Source organism: Dunckerocampus dactyliophorus, chromosome 8 (genome assembly GCF_027744805.1).
Source record: "Dunckerocampus dactyliophorus isolate RoL2022-P2 chromosome 8, RoL_Ddac_1.1, whole genome shotgun sequence".
NCBI lineage: Eukaryota > Metazoa > Chordata > Actinopteri > Syngnathiformes > Syngnathidae > Dunckerocampus > Dunckerocampus dactyliophorus.
Window position 1 is genome coordinate 16,715,637 of NC_072826.1, and position 24,366 is coordinate 16,740,002.

The 24,366-nt window shown below is 41.2% G+C and overlaps 2 protein-coding genes across 4 annotated transcripts; one reads left to right on the forward strand and one right to left on the reverse strand.

Annotated features, from left to right (window-relative positions):
- Positions 1–328: 328 nt before the first annotated feature.
- On the reverse strand, positions 329–11,034 carry rab22a (RAB22A, member RAS oncogene family). Its single transcript, XM_054784201.1, has 8 exons — positions 9,741–11,034; positions 7,083–7,162; positions 6,440–6,521; positions 4,962–5,033; positions 4,342–4,448; positions 3,999–4,108; positions 1,960–2,061; positions 329–1,887 (listed from the first exon to the last, which is right to left on the reverse strand). Exons 1-7 carry the CDS (start codon positions 9,774–9,776, stop codon positions 1,964–1,966), a joined length of 585 nt encoding a protein of 194 aa, XP_054640176.1. The 5' UTR covers positions 9,777–11,034; the 3' UTR covers positions 329–1,887; positions 1,960–1,963.
- On the forward strand, positions 9,431–24,178 carry ppp4r1l (protein phosphatase 4, regulatory subunit 1-like). 3 transcript variants are annotated; one of them, XM_054784195.1, is made up of 21 exons: positions 9,431–9,445; positions 10,242–10,309; positions 12,070–12,114; positions 13,614–13,743; positions 14,924–15,030; positions 15,115–15,257; positions 15,330–15,476; positions 15,798–15,905; positions 17,272–17,337; positions 17,428–17,586; positions 17,693–17,817; positions 17,988–18,463; positions 18,542–18,840; positions 19,348–19,422; positions 19,499–19,687; positions 19,809–19,970; positions 20,743–20,843; positions 20,925–21,045; positions 21,138–21,272; positions 21,431–21,572; positions 22,784–24,178. In XM_054784195.1, the coding sequence occupies exons 2-21, from the start codon at positions 10,303–10,305 to the stop codon at positions 22,927–22,929; spliced, it is 2,883 nt and encodes a 960-aa protein (XP_054640170.1). In that variant the 5' UTR covers positions 9,431–9,445; positions 10,242–10,302; the 3' UTR covers positions 22,930–24,178. The 3 variants fall into 3 exon arrangements, with proteins under 3 accessions (XP_054640170.1, XP_054640169.1, XP_054640171.1); XM_054784194.1 differs by lacking the exon at positions 9,431–9,445 and having other exon boundaries at positions 9,734–10,309; XM_054784196.1 differs by lacking the exon at positions 9,431–9,445 and having other exon boundaries at positions 9,765–10,309; positions 19,502–19,687.
- Positions 24,179–24,366: the final 188 nt, after the last annotated feature.

A 24,366-nucleotide genomic window follows, 5' to 3' on the forward strand; every position in this document is an offset into this window, starting at 1 on the left:
AACAATACATATATTGGAAATGGCTTTTGCAACTTCTTAGGTCCAAAAGAATTACTTTTGTATTCATTATTTTTTTTTTACATTTATATATTAATAATTTATCGCTCACTCCAGACTTGTATTATTTGGAATTATAATAAAAAATCAATTGGAGTACATGCAACAGCGATTAGTTACTAGTTGCGCCGGTTTGACCGGTTAAAACATTGAAGCAACACATTCTTTAGACATTACAAATACATGCTTGCTTTTCCAGCTTAAAGTTGCTCAACAAGTCAAGTCTTTGACTAGTAGTGCAGTTTGAACCTCGCTTCAAATCTTTATTATTCAGAAATATGCATGACTTAATGGAGGATGCACCAAAAGAAAAAATACAGTCAATCTTTTATTAGTAAGGAAACTGACAATTCCCTTTTTACACATCTGGAAACACACTGCCAACAAGTGCTTTCACAGGCATTCATTATGAAACATATTAAAATGCTAAATAAATCTACCACAGTGCTGATATTACCAAATATGTAGATGTTACACATCATTAAAGTGTTTCAATAATGCAGAATATAGTCATGGATTTTTGTGCAGTGTTATGTCATATAACGCTGTAAAATATACATAACATTGACCAATCACATTCCCAGGGCCAGCCCAAGACTATTGGCATTTCATTCATTGCAAAACTGGCACACAAGGTGTCATTCCTCGGAATTACCGCAACTGTTGTGTGTTAAAAACCAGCCTGCACAATCAGACTTCCAACACTTTTACATCATTATATTACACCCACAATCAGAAGTGTTAATTAGGTATGCAAGGCTTGAAAAAAAAAAAAGAACAATCTTGCAACATGGCACTTTGTCCTTCATATTGTCCTTCATATCAGTTAGAAGCATGCACAGTATAACAAATAATTATGACACGTTTGTGAGAAAATTCATCATCACGTGACTTTCAAGAGGAAATAAGAAGCAGAATACAAGGGAATCAAAAGCCCCCAAAATTATAGTCAACACAAACATGTGCTGCTGTAATGTACTGTTAAATGACCAATAAAAGACAGGAGAAAATGTTCTTGCACTATTCACCAGTCACCATGGATTCTTAACATTAGCCTCTGTTATAGTTTTGTCTCTTATCTCTGTCGTAGCAACAACTGTTATGAAAAGCGCTACAGGAAGGAACATGAAGTTGCATACAGCTGTGGTTCTCATCAACATGTATGAGCAGACTACCGATCACAGTACGAGATGAGATGTCCCTAAAGTGAGTGACTAAAGTCACGAGGAACAAAGAAGAACAAGTGAGAGAGATCGAAATCAAGTGTGAACAATAAGTGAAAGCAGATAGGAGGCGGAGGTTCGTCCAGAAGTCACGCATGTTGACGTAGCGCCACGTCAACTTCATCTTTTCCTCACTGCACCAAAGTAAAGTATCAAACTGAAGTGTTTAATCTGTTACAAAGTTCAAGCAATGTGGCGAGGACCACAAACTGACTTAGCATGTAACAGGCAGAGACAGCCAGTTTCTCATCATAAAATGTCCATACAGGCTAAATGCAGATGCGAAACACAACCTAAGAACTGTATTATATAAAAAGGTCATAGGTTGCCTCATATCTTTAATAACATGGTTGTATTTGCAGCTTCCATCACCTTTTCCCAACAAGAGGAATCAATAATGATAAATTACTGATTGCACACAATGGATTGAAACAGTTATTAAAGGCAATAATTTAAGCACTATCAAAATGTGTAAAGACTCCAACTTTTGTCCCCTAAATTGTTTCCATCCACTTTTCAGCTCCCAGCCTGCATATGTTTAAGCTTTCATCTTCCCCTTCTGCCACCATTTTTTTTAAACTGCATGCTTGTGTGTGATAGCTGTGCTCTGAAAAAGAACAGAAGAATGAGGTTAGGCAATGGTCAGGGAACACGGGCCGCATGAGGACAAGTCACCGACATCATCAGCAGCACATCCTGCGAGACTCTGACGCTTGCCGCCCCAGTTTGAAACCTTTTCCCGACGTTGCCCCAGCCGCATCTGCAACTGGGATGCGCTTACCTGCAAGGAGAAACACACATTAAACCTCATACTGTGCACTTAAAAGTCAAGACAGGTGTTTGGATGGCATACTTCTTTTAAAATTACCATGCAATACACTACATTCTTTCATTCTAATGAAGGCGTGTCCAAATTTTGGCTACTAGTGGATCTTCAGTCTTTGTCCACACATACAAGGGCCATGTTTGTTTGAAACAACATTTTTCTCTGTCCAATAATAGCACTAGAACCACCTACTGTTTTAGCCAATCAGAAGCCTGAAAAAAGGAACACTAGCAACGAGAATAAAGGCACCCAGTAGAGCAGAGCCCTTTGTCACTAATAGATTTGGAACACTACAATGGATGTGTTTGATGCTACCCGTTAGGTGGCGGTATGGATAGAAAATGCAGCTTGGGGACACTTGTTTGGTGACACTTTGCTTTTGAAAAATGTAAACCAGGGGTGTCCAAAGTGAGGCCCGGGAGTCATTTTTGGACCTTGACTCGTTTTTTTTATGGGTCCGTGGCACATTGCAAAAATTAAATACACAAAAAGACGGCAAAAAAGGACAAATAGAGCAAAAACGCACAATGTAAGGAAAAAAGCTAAAATGACACTAATAAAGAATAGTAACAAAAAGATTTGTCTTTAAATATATACACATGACATCATGGCCAATTCTGCAATTTAGGCGATGACATTATTTAGCCACCCCTGCCACAAGCCACCACCACAATGAGATTGCCATCCTGTGGGAAACACTGATAACATATTTGTATAGAGTCATCCCTCGCTACATCGCGGTTCAAACATCGCTCTCCCGCTCTTTTGAGTTTTTTCAAAAATAAATAAATGATCGCTGTTTTGTGGTTGACCATGGCCTATTATTAGTCTAAAAATATTGAAAGACAAAAATGTGGTATTCTGGTCACGAGGAGTCAGTAATGTTACATGTATGAGACATTAGCTTAGATCCTAGGTTCCCAAAGTGGGGTACAGGTACCCCCACGGTACACCAACTGTAATAGGGGGTATGTGAATAAAAATGAAAACAAATAGCGCCTAACACTCACAATTGCCGGTGCACCTGAATGCCTCACGGCGCAAGGAGAATGGAGCAGAAAGGAGACAAAGCAAGTTGTTCATTGCTCTGTGTGCATTATATGAAGAAATAAGTACGTTTGATGATTATTTTGTGCATTAAGAGTGTTTAATCTTGAAGATTCTATTTATATTGGTGTTCCAATCTCTGCACGGCGCAGCGGTGAAAACCTGTCACTGTGAGTGGGGATTCCCCTGAAAATAAGGCTTTATCTTTGGTTGGTTGTATGTATTTTTATAATTTGGATACTGCTTTATTCTGATTGTTAAACTTTCCCCTTCACATTTGTATTAAAATAATATGCAGACTTCAACCATAGCCATCATGAGTGGACCAAAAAAAAAAAAATTAGCTCACATTTAACCCATCCAAATGGAAGGATGCCAACATCAAAATGGAATAAAAGATATGTAAGTATACTGAATAAGTGACTATAGGGGTGTTGTTTCATGTCTAGAGGGCTATAATAATGCTAAAAACCTTATTTTAAAGGTCGTAAACAGTTTTTCTATGCTCCAACTATGAAAATATTCCGTTTATAAAAAAGAAATCGTACTTCGCAAAAACTCACTTATCACGGCTGTGAATCAATTACCCGCAGTAAACGACTGATTACTGTACATGCAAACCAATAGATGGTGCCAAATGACTTCTTCAGTCACACACATACTATACACCTGTGACCTAGAGAGAAAAACACTGGTTTCCTACCACAAGTCAGTTTTCATTACAAATGGTTGAAAAATAGGTCCATAAACTGTATTTACATGTTAAAAGTACCTAGTCAATTCTTGTGAAAGCATTACAACTGCATAACAATGCACACACCAAAGTCTCAGGAAACAACACTCACTTATCTCTATAAACACCTCGTTGATGTTAATGGCATTTTTGGCACTGGTCTCTACAAATATGGCATGGATGGAGTCCGCATAGTCCTTGGCGTCCTTCTCCAAGACTTCCCTGTAAAGAGTTCACAATGGTTACATTTCAACACAAAAATAGACACACACACACAGATGCAATTTCAAGCTTGACAAAGAAACATCATCAGTTGTAACTATGCCATTAACATATGAAGCAGAATAGGCCAATTTCATGGATGATCTCCATCCCTAAAGCGAACATGATTCTATATGTAATTACAAGGGAGATGCTGTAGGATAACCGTAGTTGAACCTTAAACGAAGGCTCACCTGGCGTCCGACAGATCACATTTGTTGCCAGCTATGGCCACTACAATATTTGGAGGACCATGCTGACGCAGCTCCTTCACCCAGTTCTTCAGAGTCTGGAAGGACTCCTGATGGCACACAAGCAAGCATAAGGCACAGCTATCTTATTCAAAAGTAATTGTTTGTTATCTTTTGGCCACTAAACACTAAACTAAACAAAAACTCGCTTCATTCCCGTAATTTTCCTTTCTACACTTCCAAGTGCTCTTTAGTTGCAAGTGGGTGCAATTTTGCTGCCTTTGGAGAAAGCCAAACGAGCAGTTTCCCCCTCTTTCTACTAAGCTCAGATAATTAGCTGCTGGCTGAAACCTTAGATTCAACAGACAAAATGAGAGGTATCAGGCTCCTCTTTCCAAAAAAACCTTCAACTTTTCCTTCCACAGAAATATGAACTCAAGCTGCGGGGAAGGATGTGCAACAAGAATGGCACTCAGTGGAGACAGACCTTTTAGCCAAGGATAAACAATCGGAACCAAATTTTATGCACATAGTGCAAAACGCAGTCTGAAAAAAATCTGCTCCAACCGCTAGGATAGGCAGTTAGGGAAAAAATAACAAAATACAATAATAATAACCAATACCTCTTTTGTAATGTCATAAACAATGATGGCCGCTGCAGAGCCTCTGTAGTACATTGGCGCCAGAGCTCGGAACTATGGGAAGACAAGGACAGCCGAATAAAACCATAGCAAACATAATCAAAGTACAGGAAAAAAAAATACTGTCATTGGGAATGCCACAAACAGCCAGACATATTGTTCTGGGCTTATACATGGAGCTGTTTTAATTACAATGGACCTCACACATGTGGAAGTCATCAAGGGAATGACAAGCGGAATGTCATGAAACCGTCGCAAATGGAACTTGTGTGTGTCCGTTTGATCTTTAATTCATCACAAACCAAATTCTCCATACTTGGGAGGCAGAGGGTTCTACTTTTGGTGATGTTTTGACAATGCAAATTCAGTAAAATGCATTCCAGCGCACAGCGGCTTCACTGGCTGGCAACCATAACATTTTGAAATGTTTTTATTTTTTTTAACGGACAAAGAATTGTAAACAGTTTTTGCTATGACTACAGAATGAGTTGTATCTTAATAGAGGACTGTATTTTCCATACACGTTAAGGGTCATTCTCTGCGCCAAACTATTTGAAAAATGGATTAAACTGTGTGGTTTGTCTACATCTTGTCTGACCTCAGTAGTTAGCTTTGAATGCCCATTTTTCAATGCATTAGCTCAGTACAGTATAATAAATAAATACATATATTTTGATAAGCCTGAGCTCCAGTGCAAATGATGCAGAAGAGGCTGCAGACACACTGAGCCTCTCGGGAATGTTGAGAGACCACATAGAAATGAGGAAGGAATGCAGGGAAAATAAAATGGGAAGTAAGATAAGAAACTGAAAAGTGTTACCATAAACGGTGATGCCATATGCTCTGGATTGTACAATAATACAAATTAATATAGATAAACTGGAGATGGATGTGGCACTAAGGAAAAAAGCCTTGCTGAGACAGTTTGCGTTTCATCCTCTCATCTTAACCAGGGATGCATTTACGTATGTTTCCAGGGAGCCGAGGGAAGGAATGAGGAGGAGGAGAATAAAAGACTAGCTGCCTCTTATCTCATCTCTCTGGAGAGTAGCCCTCAATCATTATAATATTGATAGTGGAAAAGAGAAATGCATATTCAGAAAATGGAAAGTAAGAGATAAAAAAGGACACAAATGTGAAAGGAGTTCCTTTGAATGGTATTGTAATGCCAACACTGTCCCCTTACCAGTCCTATGTCACCTCTAAGTTGTAAACTTGAACCAGAATGTGACTCTTTGGTTCTAAAGAGTAAAAACATCTTTAAAGTTACTTTGGGCAAACCATTTCAAGTTGACTGTGTTGACTTACAGCAACGTTGCCCCCTGTCAGAAATCAAACAGAAGTGCACTTTCCTCTAAAACACAGTCATGACCTTTTATTGAAACTCAACCAGGCCTAAAATGTCAACTATCTATTCAGCCATTCTTTAAAATTAGCACTAATTAATGGCTTGTACTAACCCGCTCCTGTCCTGCCGTGTCCCATATCAGGAACTTGTGCAGCTCATTTTGGTATTGCACCGTCTTGGTCATAAAAGAAGCCCTGGGGACACGCAATAAAAATAAAAAGGGAAACAAGGAAACAAACATACATTATTATACATAAGTCAAAAGTGACCATGCAGAACAGATGATGATAATAATAGTGAAGGTATGATTGAATATAATGAAAGAAAAATGTATTATACTGATGTACTGTACTGACAAACACCTATATGACTCAAGTGTCACTATAAGAGTTCTCACTTGTATCAAAGTGAGTTGTTTTTTTACATTTTACAGTGCTTAACTTCTTTTCACACTTGACTAAAAACAATGAGATGTGTGAGGCTCATCTGAGCCATGAATCACTTTTGTATTAGTCACGTATTAGTCAAGTGTTTTATTGTTTTACTATTGACTATTGATTACCTTATTGATTACCTTATTTAAGTAAGAATGTAAACATGTTACTTTAAACTTTTCTTGTACAATTAGTAAACATTTTATGGTGGCCAAAGTTCGACACTGGAACAGATTATTTCCATTTCAATTTCCTATTGGGGAAAATACCTTCATAAGACAAACAAACTGGATGTAAAATCAACCTCTCAGGTGAACTTACCCAATAGTTGGGTTGATGTTTGGGTCAAAGCTGTCCTCTACAAATCTCCACACAATGCTTGACTTGCCAACACCAGTGTCCTGCAGAGAGTCAACAAACTTTAGTCACATTCACAGATATATGGTCAAAACACACAAAAGGTATATACCCTATACATATACACTCCAGATCAATCTTAAGACCAGCCGAATAATTGCTAGACTTTGCATTTTGGTTTTCATCGACACCTATACATATAGGTCATATTCCTGCAGTGCAATGGATTCATTGTGTTCAGTAAATAACATTCTTCATTTCATTTCATCAAATTGTATGCACTGTGGCCGCACGGTGATCTAATGGTTAGCATGTTGGCCAACAAAGTAACAGCCTGGAGATCGGGAAGACCTGGGTTCGATTCTCCCTTGGGCTTTCTGTGTGGAGTTTGCATGTTCTCCCCGTGCGTGCGTGGCTTTTCTCTGGGTACTCCGGTTTCCTCCCACATCCAAAAACAGGCAGGTTAGGTTAATTGGCGACTAAACTGTCCATAGGTATGAATGTGAGCGTGAATGGTTGTTTGTCTATATGTGCCCCGCGATTGGCTGGCAACCAGTCCAGGGTGTACCCCGCCTGTTGCTCAAAGTCAGCTGGGATAGGCTCCAGCATGCCCCGTGACCCTAAAGAGGAGAAGCGGTACAGAAAATGGATGGATGTATGCACAGCATCTAACTTTATTTTATACTCAGCTCAGAGCTTGTGAATCCATTGTACAGTGTTGTGTGGCTAGCCCCGCCCACCACCCTTCCTCACCATCATGGCTGACTTTCTACTCTATGGCGTACTAGGCTCTGTTCCATTCATTTGCCGCCGGGTCAGCAATCCTGTTTAAGTGTAGTGTCCTTTCTTGTTATCATCTCGTAGTGCCTTGGTATCCTTGCGCAGTGCTCTATTTTCCTCCCTAAGGTTTATGACTTCATTATGGATTGCCGAGAATTGTAGCTTGTAGGATATTGTTTTATTAACTTGTTGGCTGAGTGAGTACATATTTATTACAAGTAGATTACAGAAATATTGTTTTACTCATTTGTTGACTGAATGGATGAACAATTACTTAAGTAGGTTATAGAAACACATAAAGATGAAGTGCATCCACATAATCAGCAGTCAGCGGTCAGATAGAATGCTGGGAGTGCATGTGCTGTTTTGTACAAAAAAAGGTGCTCATGAGAGTCCCACCACATCAGCTAAGACGCAATTCTCAGCTGTTGTCATCACACACACATCACTCAAGAATGCGAGGGATAACATATCTTGGGCTACCGTGGTGGTGATGGTCTGAAGAAAACAACTACAAAAGGCAGAGGGGACTAGCGACCATGGCCGACTCTCTCTCCTTCTGGTCAGGAAGTCGCAGGAGAACATTAGGAGAGCCAGTTAGCCCGGATATCCGAAGAATGTGAAATTATTCTGTCTGAATTATTTTCAATCCATTTTGTAAATCTTCAATTGGAGTGTGAGCCTTATTCCTTCTCATAACTGGAGATTAACAAACACGTAAGGGGGGGCAAAATGTGTTTAATAAATTACTTAAGTGGTCCTTGTGGCCTTATTGGGGTGCAGAGAATTTCATCTCTAACAAGCTCTTCCATCTCCCTCTTCAAGCTGTGAAATAACAATCATTTTTTTGTTATCTAAAAATTCATATAATTCTGGAACTGGCTTTACATTTGAGGTGCAATCGTCCTCGTCTGACAGCCAGACTTGGCCTGTTTCGGATTTTGGACCCGGATTTCCAGGGCCGGTATAATTTAATTTTGTTTTTTGTTTGGCATGTTGCTAGGCAATCGCTTTGAACTTAAGCAGTTAGCTGGTTAACTTGGCTTGCTAGCAGCTGTCAGCACTTGTAAGTCTTATTTCAAGGAATATGTACCGCTCACCTGTCCCGAGTTAAACTTGAGGGTGTCAACAAGCTGATCTGCTCATTTGTTTGTGCAGTCAAGGAAAGCACCTTTCCAGTCAACAAAAACAAACAAAAAAAATATGTTCCTAAAAACAGCAGAGCGCTTCTGTCATATTGAAGATCTTTCAGTCATGTTTTTGCAGGAATTTCTCAAAAACAGCAGAGTGCTCTTGTTATATAGAGTATTTTGACTAGTATTTTTGCAGTACTTCCCTAAAACAGCAGGGCACTCCTGTCAGAGAGAGGATCTTTCAGTCCTGTTTTTGCAGTAGGTCCTTAAAAACAGTAGAGTGCTCCTGTCAAATGGAGGATTTTGAGTAGTGTTTTTACTGTAGGTTCTTAAAAACTGCAGCGCACTCCTGCTCTTAACTATGGGGAACACTGCTTCTGATTTGGTTAATGGCTATATTTGCCATTGGGTGAGGTAAGAATTTGAAGGTATGGCAATGACATATACAAAAAATATACATAAAATATTTACAAAATAAGAATAATAGCAAATAGTACAGGGAGGCGTCTGCCCCTCCCCGGTTCCCTGGCTTTCAATGTGAATAGCCATGAAGTAAAGATTGTTTGTTTGTTTTTTTTAGATTAATGTCGATTTCTCTAGGCATGTGAATTGTATAAACCGATTACGGCCACTTGATACTACACAAACAACAACAAATAGAATCAGTGGCTAAGAGAGGTTAAATAAGTATAAATAAGTATAGACTTACCCCCAGAAGACAAACTTTTAACTCTCTTAACGCCATTGCTGCTTTGTGTTTTACGTTGAGTCGACCATTGGCAGTTTTCTCCACTCTCTCCCACTAGCTAACTTATCTTGAATATTATACCACAACACGAGGTCTTTACGTGTATAGCTTCACTTCATGGCAATACAAAATGTGACGTTAGTGCGGAATTCTTGGTGAGAGCGATAAAAGGTCCGCATTAGCCATGTTGTGATGATTGTAAACAGCGGAGTTAGCTAAGCAGCGAAAGTAGCAGTCTCCATCTTGAAACGCGCGGTCACATGACTCCCCGAGCTCCCCCTTTTTTGTCTGGCGATACAGCGCTAACACAAAGGCCCAAGTTTAAATGCCGAGTTATGTTGACTTTATGTTCAAGTTGATTAGCAGAACCTCTGTTGTAAAAACCCGACAATCGACCAGCTGCTACATTCAGCATCAGGAAGTACATTCAGGAAGTGCTTTGCTGCGTTGTTTGACTGACAGCTGAGTGTTGGTGACAGCCCACACGGGACGGCAGCCCGCAGAGCCCGAGCCGATTCTCAACATGGCAGGTAAATGGCACTCTGGAACTTGAGTTTTCTTGCTTATTTTAACGCATTTGACACCTTAATATCACCCAAAAGAGAGAAGGGGTTGCATTGGGGCTTCTGCTGTGTGACTGGTATCCTCGGCAAAGTGCTCGCTCTTAAGGGAGTCAAGTCAAGCGAAAGGGCTGGACAAGATCGTGTTAGCAAACTTAGCAACACTAGCCAGTCCGCTAACAAAAGCTACACGGGGATGTCGAAATGTATGACTTTAAGACCATATCGGTACTCACAATGACGTTGTGCACACTTATATTCTTCTAAAACAACACGAGCAAGTACATGCCAGTGTAAATATTGTATTAATCGCCTGTTTGTTGTCATAGCAAAGGCTAGCCATTTGACCTAGCTAACATTAGCTTGAATGCTAAAGTCATATTCAGACATTTAAGCTGCACAAATCCTCCTATATGTCGCTACCTAGGTGCAATAATGTTATCTCCCGACGTACTCTGTTGGTTTTAGCAAATAAAACGCCACGAGTCTCACTACCCCCGTTAAAGGAGACGCTGCATTTAATGTGTAGTCTTTACGCAACCGACTTGTTTTTATATTCGGAGCACATTTCCTTCGTTGTCCAGCTGTAAACACTGGCGTTAGCCGGCCGCCACATGCTACTGCTTCTTTCTTCACAACTCTTCTTCTGTTACACTGCCGCAAATTCGATGCGTACCCCGAATCAACTAACAACCAAGCTGTTAAAAGATGATTAAAATGGCTAAATGCACCAGTCGGCTGTGTGAGTTCGATAGCAGCTACCCAATGAATATTTCAGCAGGCTCAACCGCATGCCTGTTATTTTAAACCGCTTAATTACTCCTCGTTATCCAGTAGTAGTGTGAGTAACATTATTATACATTCATATCAATTATATATAGACACTCTTAGCTGAATTACCTTAGCAAGTGCACCTTCAATTGAATATCCCTCAAATGTTTACACCAACATGTTGTTCTTCAGATGTATTTACTTGATCAGTTTACTCAACCACTATTAAAGATGTGTCATCACGTGTCAGTAAAATAGTTTTGCACATTTGTCATTTAAATTAGGGCTGCACAAAAATATCTGAAAAAAATTACACTAACATGCGATCCAATTTCTCGTTACGATTTTTTAAAATTGTAACTTTACGATCGGCGCCACAAACATAATAACAGTGTGATTTCTTTCTAACGAAAGCACCTTGACCTGTACATGGTGACTCGCATTATTTGTAGAATGGTGCAGCCCTAATTTTAACGTAACGGAATGAAGTAAATCTAACCAGAAACGTAAGAAAAAAATCTATATACCATTAATACAAATTAGGGTTGGGTGGGTGAGTTAGGTTCTCTCAGGCTTTAACCAACACAAATACCCACTACATAATCTCTTGATCAGATTATTTTTTTGTTTAAGGTCCCGACACCCTCTCCCTGTGAGGGTTTTGTGTGCTTGTCAGCTGGAAGTCATGAATCTGTTGTTGTTGTTTGTGGTGCAATCACAGCAGTGCCTGATTTCAATTAAATGCTGCGTCCCAAAAAAATCCCACAGCGTTTAAGTCAGATTTCCTGACATTTCTGTAGGTTTGGAAATGCATGGAGTGTGAATGGTGTTGCGGCCACAATGTAATATTGTTGCTGATACTGAGGAAGACTTTGAGGATGTGATGCATATGGCAGTGACGTCGCATTGATGACATGTTTACCGCCACAGATTCCCCTTAACATGTTTTGTCTTTGCAGGTCTATCGTTATATTTCGAAGATGGCCATGACGATCTGGATGATTGTGAGTACACAACTTTAAAAAGTAAAAAAATAAATAAATAATATGATGAGAATAATATAGTTTCAAGGGGAAAAAATAGCATAATGACTTTATTTTCATAATTTTTTTAAACATATTTCGGATTAAGTCACAGAATAAATTTTTACCTTATTTTCACTATCTATCTATATGTCTATATATAAATATATCTATATAGACATATAGATATATTTATTTATATATTTCATAAATGCATAACATAAATGGGTGCATTGTTGAAATCTGAACTTATAGTGACTCCTGCCTCCTGGGCATTCCAGGAAATCCAGCGGGGTACTCCTTGGTAAGATTATGCAAGGTGGTGCAGTGTTTCCCACATGACTGCAATCTATTTGTGGTGGGGGTGGAGGTCTACATGATGTCATCATCTGATTTGCCAAGACGAATACAATTATAATGGACACTGTAGTAGGAGATAAGAATAATGTTTTGGGAGAGACAAAAAGTGAGCAAAAAGCATAAAAAGCAAAACCAATATGTTTAGAAATACAAATTATTGTGCTTCTGTCGCTTCTTTTTGTCTTCTTTTTTTAATCACAAACAAGACTGAGCCGCCTGTGAGTGCTTTTAGATGGAGGAGGGGCCCACAGCAGCACCTGCTACTTGTTGAGAAGAACGATATGCGCTTTAATATCAGAGTCTCTAAAAAGACCATAAACAGTTCCGAGATTTGTTGTGAGTAGCTTTTTTGAGAAAGACTACCTGGATGGTATTCCCAGTAAATAGAGTGGCAAAGCTGGCGACAGTTGGCAGACCAGGTGAAATATGAGGTGAGCGAGTTACGATTGATGCTGTTGCCTAATGTACAGAGTTGTAGCAACAAGTTACATTAACAGATCATCCCATTATAATGTGTTTATGAGTGAGGGTGAATAGGTAGCGCCAAATCTTTTAGTGGCGGTCCAAATTTATTTGTGGAAGGCCGCTTCAAATAAATGAATGTGTGGGAAACCCTGTGGTGGTTACTCTTAACAGCTGGTGAAAGGAGCAATTGAGTCAATTATACAACATACAGTATATGTGGTATGCCTGTCTATGTGCTTGTGCGTGGGCAACCAAGTTCCCTGCTGGGTTAGGGTTAGGGTTAGAAAAGTGTGCTGTACCACACTCCATCATGACACAGCACTCAGACTTGTCAAACAAACTGGACTTAAGGTATCAAATGTGCTTGAGGACGGTATGGATAAAATTAGTTTTCAGTGTTTATACATAGTGATAGCGACTATACAGACCTACCACAGACCACCACTCGTGTCAGCAATTAATATGGTTATGAAATGCAAGTAAATCCAATTGGAATGTGACTGGTCGGTCTTTATTCACACATTCTAAGGCTGGCTCAGAATTATTTACATGACATAGTGACCATGAATTCAAGTAAACTAGCAAGCTATTGCGTGCTGCAGATTTAATCTCATGCTTTATGGCCATAAAAGTCAACTTTGGTCTTCATCCCGCAGTTGGATTTGATGATTATGGTTCCGAATGTGACGGCATCCGCATCACAGCCTTCCTCGACGCGGGTCAGGACAACTTAACGCCACTCGGGAGGCTAGAGAAGTATGCCTTCAGTGAGAATGTGTTTAACAGGTAAGAGCACAAAAGAAAAGAAATAACACAAAAATGCTTTTTGTATTAATTTTTAATTTATCGTGCATAGAGTTCTAGAGTGAAGGAAAAAGGAAGTCCACATCAGTGGACTTCGGAAGTCAGGGTGCCGATTACAAAGAAGTGTCACATCTGGCAGGAAATATGAAAATAAGTTGTAGTCGTAGTGTGAACTTGTCAACTCACTCTCAAGAGGCAAATTATACCACAGTTGTTACTCCCTTTTTTATACTGGGAGTGAGGTGGTTAGTTTACAGAAAGGAACTGACATTATACATGATTGATGCGATCTTGAAGTAGCTAGTTTGCTGCCTAAACAGACTGCTGTTGGAAGCAAAACAGAACGGAAACAGGACGTTTTGATAAATGTAGTTGTCAATATTGCCATAGTGTATATGTAACGGATGCCAGCCTGTGAGGCTGCGCAAGTGTACGTTGGTAAACCTTACTCCCTCTGCCTTGAGAGAGTCGACAGTCCGGGCTTTTGGCCGTGTGGTCAGCGCTCTCGTCTCCCATTGCGAAGGTCCTGTGTTCGAGCCCCGGAGCGGCCAGTGTTTAAGCAGGGCGGGTTACATATATGCAGTCTGATGGAAAGTGAATGGAGTTGGGTTCCTTGAACTGGCCACGTTAGCGTATCAGTACTTCTGTAGTCCTGCTTCCACATATTCTCAACAAGGATCAGTAGCTTGGACTATGACCAGTTTTTATGCACTTCAATGTTAAGAATTTAGCTTAGAGTTTGCCTTTTGCATATTTAGACAAGGTGAATGAATAATTGTGACAAGAATTGTTAGAATATAGTTTCCTTTTGGCATAAACAAAGACTGACAGTGCTCAAGTCATGTTTTTGACGCCTGAATGTCTGCATTCCTGTTTGTGTGTTTATCACATCACTGCACGGGCCTTCTACTGCTGCAGTGACTGAAGACGTCAAATAGCAGGTTTATTTCGGTCTCAGCGCAAGTTTGGTGCGATAACAATAGTGTCTATTTATTATTTATTTCCTCGTTTCCTGCGGGTGGGGAAAAACACAAAGAACACACAAACAATCAATGCAGTGCTTTTGTCCTCACATGAACTTTTTTGTTGTTATCAAGCTTTTTCAGTGCTCAGGTATGGGACGGCTGGCCAACTGACTTGACTCTCCTATTGTTTTTTTTAGGCAAATCGTGGCTCGTGGGCTGCTGGATGTGCTTCGCGAGTTCAGTGATAACGAAAATGACTTCATCAGTGTCATGGAGACAGTTGCCAGAATGTCAGAAGACGGAGGTAGATAACGTTGCCCTCTCTTTTGTACTTAAAAAAAAAAAAATTTGTATTTTTATTTATTTCTTTCCCTGACCCCAACCTCAGAGCCGACCGTGCGAGCCGAGCTGATGGAGCAGGTGCCCAACATTGCCATGTTTCTACACGAGAGTCGGCCCAACTTCCCCGCTGCCTTCTCTAGATACTTGGTACCCATCGTGGTCCGGTATCTCACTGATCCAAACAACCAGGTAGGATTCCAATCCAGTTTTCTCCAGGAAAGTGAAGAATAGCTTTTGAATCCCTGACTGCTTATTTTCCAGGTGCGAAAGACCAGCCAGGCGGCGCTGCTTGTGCTGCTGGAGCAGGGCCTCATCTCAAAGGCCGACATGGAGTCCAAAGTGTGCCCAGTTCTGCTGGACCTCACGGAACCCAGCAGCGACGACGATTACAAGATTGAGGCGGTTGCTGTAAGTCGGCCAGCATGAACGTAGTGGACCCCTGGAACTCAGTAGGACACAATCCATTCACAAGACTTTTTTTGTTACCAGTATTCTGCAAAAGAAAGCCCAAATAATCAAATTCCATGTGGGAACTGCCTTTTTTTCCACTGCAATCTTCGGGTTTTCCATCAAACCATTTTGTGTTCCAAAGTCTACTATGTTATATGTTTTTGAAGTTTTGATACTTTCCCGTCATTGCCTCTCAATCTGTAAAGTTTTTCATTGATAAAACATTAGCATGACTTGAGCAATGTATCTAATGTTTATGTTGTACATCCCTGTGTTCAGATCATGTGCAAAGTAGTGACCATGCTGAGCAAAGACACAGTGGAACATCTCTTGCTGCCACGCTTCTGCGACCTTTGCAGTGACGCCAGACTCTTTCAAGTGCGCAAGGTATCTGCGTCTGAACACCTGGTAGATGTTATGTCTTGTTTATACCAGCCTTACAACTCAACATTTTAGCCACGGTGGGATTATGTTGCCACTATTTAGTCTGACTTAATATCATAAATATGCAAGTCAGACTTAATTCGATTCTGCACATCAGCTGGGCGCAGAAAATGTTTCCACTGTGGAATGTTCATTCTCTGGAAGGCTGGTGCCTGTTGGGGAAAGTATGCTTAGGCATTGTGTTCAAATTCCACAGTCACAGCTGAAAAATGGCTGTTTAGAATAATGAATACATTTAGAATAATGTAACGAGTGTACACCTCTGCCATGGTTCAACATTTCTCAGCTGCAAATGTGGCATCTCTGATCTGCATCGGGTAACGCGGGTCAGGTTTTTATCCAAAACCACGAGAGCCTGATCTTTGTTATCGAATTCCCCATTTTTTTTTGGTATGATTCAGTTTTCGATGATTTGGACAATTTGGTTAATTTATTCTTATAAAAGTGTCGTCGGTGTTTTCACAAAGTGATGCAATCCCTTTTTTTAGTTAGTCAGTGACTCAAATCAATCATCCTGGTTTTTATAGATCATACAATTGTAATTCACACAGTGGAACTGGATGCAATTAATCATTTGTTTGAAGTTGGATCATTTATTCTTATAAAAGTGTTGGTTATTGCAGTATGATGATGATGATGATAATAACAACAATAATAATAATCATAAAATAGCTGAAAGGTATAGGGGTATATTCTGGCATTAGCTGTTTTATACCCCAAGGTATAAACCGGACCGGGCCAGTTTACACCCTGGCCAAGGCCACATTATACTCAATGTGCATTTTTTTTTTTGGAGTGTGACTGCTAAATAACCCACCACGGGGCCAACGAAAGTTGCGAGGGCCAGCAATTTGATAAGAAGGTGCAAACCACTATTGAATTAAAGACAGAAGTCATCGCAAAGCATGAAGATGGCATTCCCTCTCCGCTCCTCGCCGTCTTCGCCAACAGGAGTATTGTGTGTGAAACTATAGTAATTATTCCCTATAAAATGTACTTTTTGTTAACATTTTTGGGTGTCTGTAATTGATCAATTGGAATTACATTACATTCTATTCTATTCTATTAAATTGCTTCGGTTTTCATATGTTTCGGTTTTCATTTGACCTTCTTGAAAATTTTGTTTACGAAAAACAAGGTAGTCCATTTTTTTTTTGCATCCAAGGGAAGTGAATGTAATAATGTCTTGCACAAGTGAAACAAATATATAGATCAGTGTCTGAAATTGAAAATTTCAAAAAATTTAAGGTCATGAACTGAAACTGCAGTTGAAATACCTGTATAACCTTTTCCCCCTATTGTACTGCAGGTCTGTGCTGCCAATTTCGGAGAGTTCTGTTCAATTGTAGGTCAGGAGGCCACAGAGAAACTACTGGTGAGCACTCTTGAAACATCTTTTTACACTTTTTTTCCGACATACCCAAAATTTTGTTTTCTGATTCTGGTCTCTCGCCTCATGCTTTAGATTCCCAAGTTCTTCGACCTGTGCTCAGACAGCCTGTGGGGCATCAGGAAAGCCTGCGCTGAGTGCTTTATGATGGTGTCCAACTCCACCTCTCCTGAGGTGCGACGTGCAAAGTTGTCCCCGCTCTTCATCAGCCTCATAAGTGACCAGTCCCGCTGGGTAAGACATACCCGGTGCTTGAAATTCTATTACAAAACCACATTTTTACCTCAATTAATACGAACTGCTATGATTTCACACTTTTTTTTTTTTTTTTTTTTTTTAGGTGCGGCAGGCTGCTTTTCAATCTCTGGGCCGTTTCATCTCCACCTTCGCCAACCCAACTGGTGCAGGCCTCCACTTCAGAGATGATGGCGGATTGCTTGATGTTTCCAGGTGCACGTCAGACAGGTAGAACGTCTGCACAGATGTTTTAAATTAAAGTAAATTTGAAAATTATGTGTTGGAAACTGATTCTTTTGTACTTCAACTTCCCCCGAACCTTAACAACCAGATACGGGATAATTTCCTGCATTAGACAGGATGATGTTAGGAATTTTTTTGCGTGTTTGTCATTACAGTGATTGCTCCTTGAACTCTCTCAACTGCTCGGGCATTGGCGACTGTCACACAGAAAGAACCATTGCTCACACACCTCCCAACCAAGATGGCCGTGCCACGCCGTCCCCAGAGCACGTGCCGGCAGCCGACGAAATGAACTATGACGACAACCACACTTTAGCTCGTGGAGAGATGCTCGACAGCTACGCGCACGCGGGCACCAACGCCAGGAACGCTAAGGAGACAACGCAGACAGACGAGAACTTTAACTCTTTCCACTTCTGGAGGTCTCCTCTACCGGACATCAGCGGTGAGCTGGAGTTCCTTAGTTGTCAAACAGGGGAAGTGATGGTGAAGGAGGGGAGGAAAGAGGAAAAGAAAGAACCAGAGGGCAACTGTTTGGATTCCAAGGCCAGCCCTGGTAAAACTACCAGCGACCAGATCAAGATGGTCTTAGACTGTTTGCAACCGCACATGGACGACCCAGATGTCCAAGGTGAGAGGATGACGTCTTTGTGCTTGTATGCAAGTCTGTGTGTTGCTATGCCGACTGAACCGTGCCAATCTCCTCCAGCTCAAGTTCAGGTATTGTCGGCAGCTCTCAAGGCCGCTCAGCTTGACAGCCCGTCCGACAACAGTCCCACAGAAAGCCATCTGGCGCCATCCGCCGACAACGATGCTGACAGCTCGTCTGTTGAGAGTAAATCAGTAGAAGTGCAGTCTGAGGGCGAAGAGAGTCTCGCTGAGGACGAGCAAACAACGGAAAGCCTCTCAGCCAGCGAGTCGTGTCCGGTACAGGAACAAGGAGATGAGGAGACACAGACAGAACCCCTGGAGTATCCAGAAGTCTCTCCACCTGACTCCCCTGTTCTGGTAAGATGAGCTGCACTCAGGGTGGGAATCACAGAATAAAGGCTTCATTATGCTACAGCATAGTCACAATGCTAACGATGTGTTGATGCTGTTATAACTCTTAGTTTTGGCGGTTTTGCGGGAGGGAAAAAAATGAAATTATGTACAAAAAAAAATGCTGTCCAATCCGAGGTCTGCGTTCCACGTCGCCTTTGACACAAGGTTATAATTTTCTGGATGTGCACGTCAAGCTCAGCCGTAGGGTGTGGAGTGGGAGGAGCTCGCCGACGTCGCTGATACTGGCATCATGACATTGTAGTATGATGACGTGAATGAAGAATGAATGAATCTCTTTGTAGTGTATCTATTCACGTGTGGTCTTGGAACGTAACCCCTTCTGACCAGTAGTAGTGGTCCCGATGAGGCTCGATACAAACATTTTGTCTGGTGTGATACCACAAGACTGTATCGTCTAGGCTCAAGAGACAAGCCAGCAGATGTCTCATGTTGCTTGTTGTTGTTCCTCAGGTGTCTGAACTCATTGAAAGTGTGGAAGAAGAGGGAAAGAATGACTCTGTGTCTGAAGATAAGCCGAAGGTCCAGGTGAGCACTTAAGACTATCACGGCATGCCCTCGTGCGTTCTTATCTGATCTGTTAACTAATTCCTCTCCTCGCCAGCAGAATATTATCCCCCAGCAGCTGTTGGATCAGTACCTGTCTATGACGGACCCGGCACGGGCCCAGACGGTGGACACGGAGATAGCCAAGCACTGTGCCTTCAGCCTGCCGGGAGTGGCGCTGACTCTGGGCCGACAGAACTGGCACTGCCTCAAGGACACTTATGAGACGTTGGCGACTGATGTGCAGGTAGGCGGAGCAATGGAGTACATGTCTTTGATGTTTGATGTCGGTGGCCCTTTGGATGATGTTTTCATTGTGATGTTGCGCCTCGCTTTGTTGCTCATCCATTTGGCGTCTCTTATCCCAGTGGAAAGTGCGGCGCACGCTGGCCTTCTCCATTCACGAGCTGGCGGTCATCCTGGGAGACCAGCTGACGGCGGCGGATCTCGTGCCTATCTTCAACGGTTTCCTCAAAGACCTGGACGAAGTCCGAATCGGAGTGCTCAAGCACCTCTACGACTTCCTCAAGGTACGACTGGAGCAGCGGCTCATCCTTGATGCTGTAGATATGGGACAGTGTTACCAAGCATCCTTTTATTGCTATCTTCTCCAACTAAGCACAAACAGAGAAAACAATACATATTAGACAGAAGTAAGACAACAGACTCATACGTTTCCTTGTTTTTCTCTGGACAGCGTACTTCCTGCAGTGGCTATTGTTTCATCAATGTATTATAATGGTAGCTTTAAATGGCGATACACTCGTATTACCGAAAATATCAGACATAATGAAGTAAATAAGCCATTTAAGATGTAAATAAAACTCCTGCTCGTGTGTGTCACAGTAAATGAGTGCGTGAATGAATTTTAGCTTGTCGTGGGTTACGGCCCCAACAGTAGCCTGTGTTATTATTGTGACTATTACGTTGTTGTGTGAGATCATTTAAACCTGCAATCACTGCCTGTTCTGGTGATACCTAGTGGCCAATTTAGAATACTGCATTCACAATTGGAATACTTCTTCTGCCTTGTATTTGTATTTTAGTTTATTTAGCCATTTTTTTGTGCATTTTAAAATGTGCATTTTAAAAACATTTTTTTTTTTACTAATAAATAGGCCGTATTCAACCGCAAACCAGTGATCGTTTATTAATACATTTTTGAAAAAACTTGATAGAGTGAGGGATATTGGAGGGATATTGTCGAGCCAAGTCTAAATGTATTTATAATGTAAATAAAATCATGTATGGGAAACCCTGCATCATTGCATAGATGTTTACAAAAAAATGTTGTGGTTGCAGCTCCTCCATGCAGACAAGAGGAGAGAATATTTGTACCAGTTGCAGGAGTTCATGGTGACGGACAACAGTCGCAACTGGAGGTTCCGATACGAGTTGGCAGAGTGCGTCCGCAGGACAAGTAACCTGACTGTCTGTTCCTGGTGAACGATGTGTAAACCCTTCCTTGCTTTGGCTTCCTCCAGGCAGCTGATCCTGATCATCGAGTTGTACAGCCATTACGACGTGTACGACTACCTCAGGCAGATCGCACTCACACTCTGCTCCGACAAAGTCTCAGAGGTCAGGTGGATCTCCTACAAGCTGGTACGTTCCCCCGTAGAGCTTTGCTTTACTTCCTGTCTGCAATGGTTGGTGTACACAAAAGCAAATGTGTATTGCATTTGTTATTGTCGCAGGTGGTGGAGATCCTGCAGAAACTGTATTCCAGTGGCGCTGATGATTTAGGTCTTAACTTTATCAACGAGCTCACAGTCAGGTTCTGCCACTGTCCCAAGTGGGTGGGCCGACAAGCCTTTGCCTTCATCTGCCAGGTGAGTAGCACCCCCACGGATTGCTTTTCCATCTAGAAGCGTCAAGTCAAGCCTTACCTGGGTGTGATAAGCTAACTAATTCTAAGAACTCACCACCTCCTCACTCATTTTGAAGTAAATCTTTCACATCAGCGCATTTGTCTGTGTGCGTCCTCAAGGCTGTCGTAGAGGAGGACTGCATGCCCATGGAGCAGTTCAGCCAGCATCTTCTCCCCAGCCTGCTCAGCCTCTCGTCTGACCCCGTGGCAAACGTGCGCGTGCTGGTGGCCAAGGCACTGCGACAGAGCATCATGGAGAAAGGTACACATCATAAAAACATCTACTTTGTTTTTTAGCAGGATGCTTCACAAAAAGTGTCATCTTAAAAAAAAATAGCACAATCCTACAAAAAAATACATTAAAAAAAAGTTCAGGAAAAGTCATAATCCTTTTAAGGGGTAAAAAAGCCGAGGTGTAATCCCATAATAAAACAGTGTTTTTATCCTACAGAAGTAATTTTTTTCCCCCAAGGAATCCTAATCCTATGAGAAGAGCGTCAGTTTTCATGTGCTAAAGCACAATAAGTATAATCCTACAAAAACATCCAAGACAATGTAATCCTACAAAGGGAGAGCGGGGGAAATCCTAATTGTATAAGAAGAAAAGTCCCATTTTGTGTGAAAGACTTCAGAATACATTAAAAAGTTTTAACACGACAAGATGTAATTATTTTTTTTTTTTAGGAAAAAAAAAAGTCCTAATGTGTGATGAGGAAAAATATCAACGTTTCTACAAGAAAAAATGTCATGGTTCTGAGGAAAAAATAAATTTCATTTTCAGTCATTATTTTGGGCGGGAAAAAAATGTTATGTTGCGCGAAAAAAAATGATGAGGGGAAAAAAATGTTAATCCAATGTCAAAACAGTTGTTTTTTTTGTGAAATACATCATCTTATCATTAAAAAAGTGTTGTTATAGAAGAAAAATGTGTACAGGTTTTTAATGAAATGAATTCCTAATGACCTTTTTTTGTGGATAATGCATAATCCTTTCAACAACAAAAAGTGGAAATCCTATGATTGAATTACCTTGTGTACGAATTCCATCCATCCATCCATCTTCTATGCCGCTTATCCTCATTAGGGTCGCGGTTATGCTGGAGCCTATCCCAGCTGACTTAGGGCGAGAGGCGGGGTACACCCTGGACTGGTCGCCAGCCAATCACAGGGCACATATAGACAAACAACCATTCACACTCACATTCATACCTATGGACAATTTTGAGTGTCCAATTAACCTAACATGCATGTTTTTGGAATGTGGGAGGAAACCGGAGTACCCGGAGAAAACCCACGCACGCACGGGGAGAACATGCAAACTCCACACAGAAATGCCCAATGGGGATTCGAACCCAGGTCTTCCTGATCTCCTGACTGTGTGGCCAACATGCTAACTATGCGGCACTTGTGTACGAATTGGGCTCTATCAATAAACTTGTTAACTTGCTAACTTTGGGTGGTGTTGCATCCTCAGCCTACTTCAAGGAGGCGGGCTGTGCCTACTCGGACGAGCTGGAGGAGACGGTGATGGCGCTGCAGTCGGACAAAGACCGAGACGTGCGCTTCTTCGCCAGCCTGGACCCAAACAAAGACTTGATGGACACAGCACCGCTCATCTAGCCTCATTTGGACTCTACCTACCTAGCTACCCGATGGACTGACACACACGTCAGTCAGCACCATGACACCAGCACACCCAAACTGGACCCCCTCTCCTCCTCCTCCCTCCAGAAGTGCACCAAGCTCCACTTTGAGGGAGACAATAAAAGCATGATCTCGCTGCCTGGTCGGGGAAGCACACTAAAACTTTTCAGGAAATGAGCAGGACTCAAAATGTTTAGCAAGCATATCTCTCCAAAGCTAACTGTGAGCTTAACAATGTTTTTTTTTTTTTTTTAAGGAGCAGGCAGGCGGGCGGCGTCTGCCTGACTCTTGACCTCAGGGGGACTGAACCTACACAAGCCACCACAAACAAACAAGCTGCCGTCTCGGGGCCACAGAAAAAACAAAAAACAAACTCACACCTCCTTCCATCGTTTTGTCCACTCTTCCTCTCCTACTAAGTGCACACTCTTTACAAGCGTGACTGAATGAACTCCCTTAAGCGGTGTGTCAGTTTACCAAAAAAAAAAAAAAAAAAGTGACACGACGCCTTCTCTTCTGCAGCAGGAGGCGGATGAAATACCTCCTTGCTGGACGTAGCTGGCCAGTGCGTCTTCTCGTCGAGCGTGGACTGCAGCATCCTAACAAGGGCTCAAGTGATGCAAGGAAAGCAAGCACACTGTACGCATGACCCTCCCCCCTTTTTTTGTGTATAGTCTCTCCCATCTCTTTCCTTGATGGTAGTGTTGAGTGTACAGTAGCATACAAGACTGGAAAGTATAAAAAGGCATCATGTATTCCCCACAATGTTGCAACCTCTTTCTTTTGTGTACAGTTTTAATGAAACCTGTGGATAAAGTATGAATGAATGAATGGAACAAAAGGCCAGTCTAGTAAAAGATTTGAGTACTGGGAGCACTCGCCAAGTCACCCTCGTTTTGGCTCACTTGTAAATGTTAACTTTTTTTTTTTTTTAAACGATCATTAACTTGAGAGCTGATTGTGGTGCGTTGCCGTGCATCTTTTGTCAACTCATCTCTCGTCTGTGTCCGCATTTCGTGTCCATCTCTTTGCTTTTTTTTTTTTTAAGTAGTAGAACAGTTAATATATACATTTAATGGAGATTATTTTTCTTCTCAATTATGCACCACTGTTCAAAGATTTTATATCCTAACTTTACAAGATTTACAGACCTTTGTAATATTTCAATGGTTTCTTTTAAAAAGACATTTTATGTAATGTTATTTTTAGTACTCTGTAATTAAAATGATGAACAATGCTGTTTGGGTTGCTTCTCCTTCATGTTGCTCATCTATTTTAATGAAAATGTAATATAATAAGGCAAAAAAGCTATTAACAAAAAACGAAAATACAATAATACATCCATAATGTGAGACTGAGAATGGTTGAAAATGACCAAAAATACAATTTTTCAGCCCCACTGTAAATTAAATA

Excerpts from the sequence above, each read along its gene's own strand:
- rab22a (XM_054784201.1), bottom strand. The coding sequence starts at position 9,776 with ATGGCGTTAAGAGAGTTAAAAGTTTGTCTTCTGGGG. Across the intron at positions 6,522-7,082 it reads AACATCAACCCAACTATTGG|GGCTTCTTTTATGACCAAGA; the intron begins GTAAGTTCACCT and ends GCGTGTCCCCAG. Across the intron at positions 4,449-4,961 it reads TTTATGACATTACAAAAGAG|GAGTCCTTCCAGACTCTGAA; the intron begins GTATTGGTTATT and ends GTGTGCCATCAG.
- ppp4r1l (XM_054784195.1), top strand. Across the intron at positions 20,844-20,924 it reads TTCCGATACGAGTTGGCAGA|GCAGCTGATCCTGATCATCG; the intron begins GTGCGTCCGCAG and ends GGCTTCCTCCAG. Across the intron at positions 21,573-22,783 it reads ACAGAGCATCATGGAGAAAG|CCTACTTCAAGGAGGCGGGC; the intron begins GTACACATCATA and ends TTGCATCCTCAG.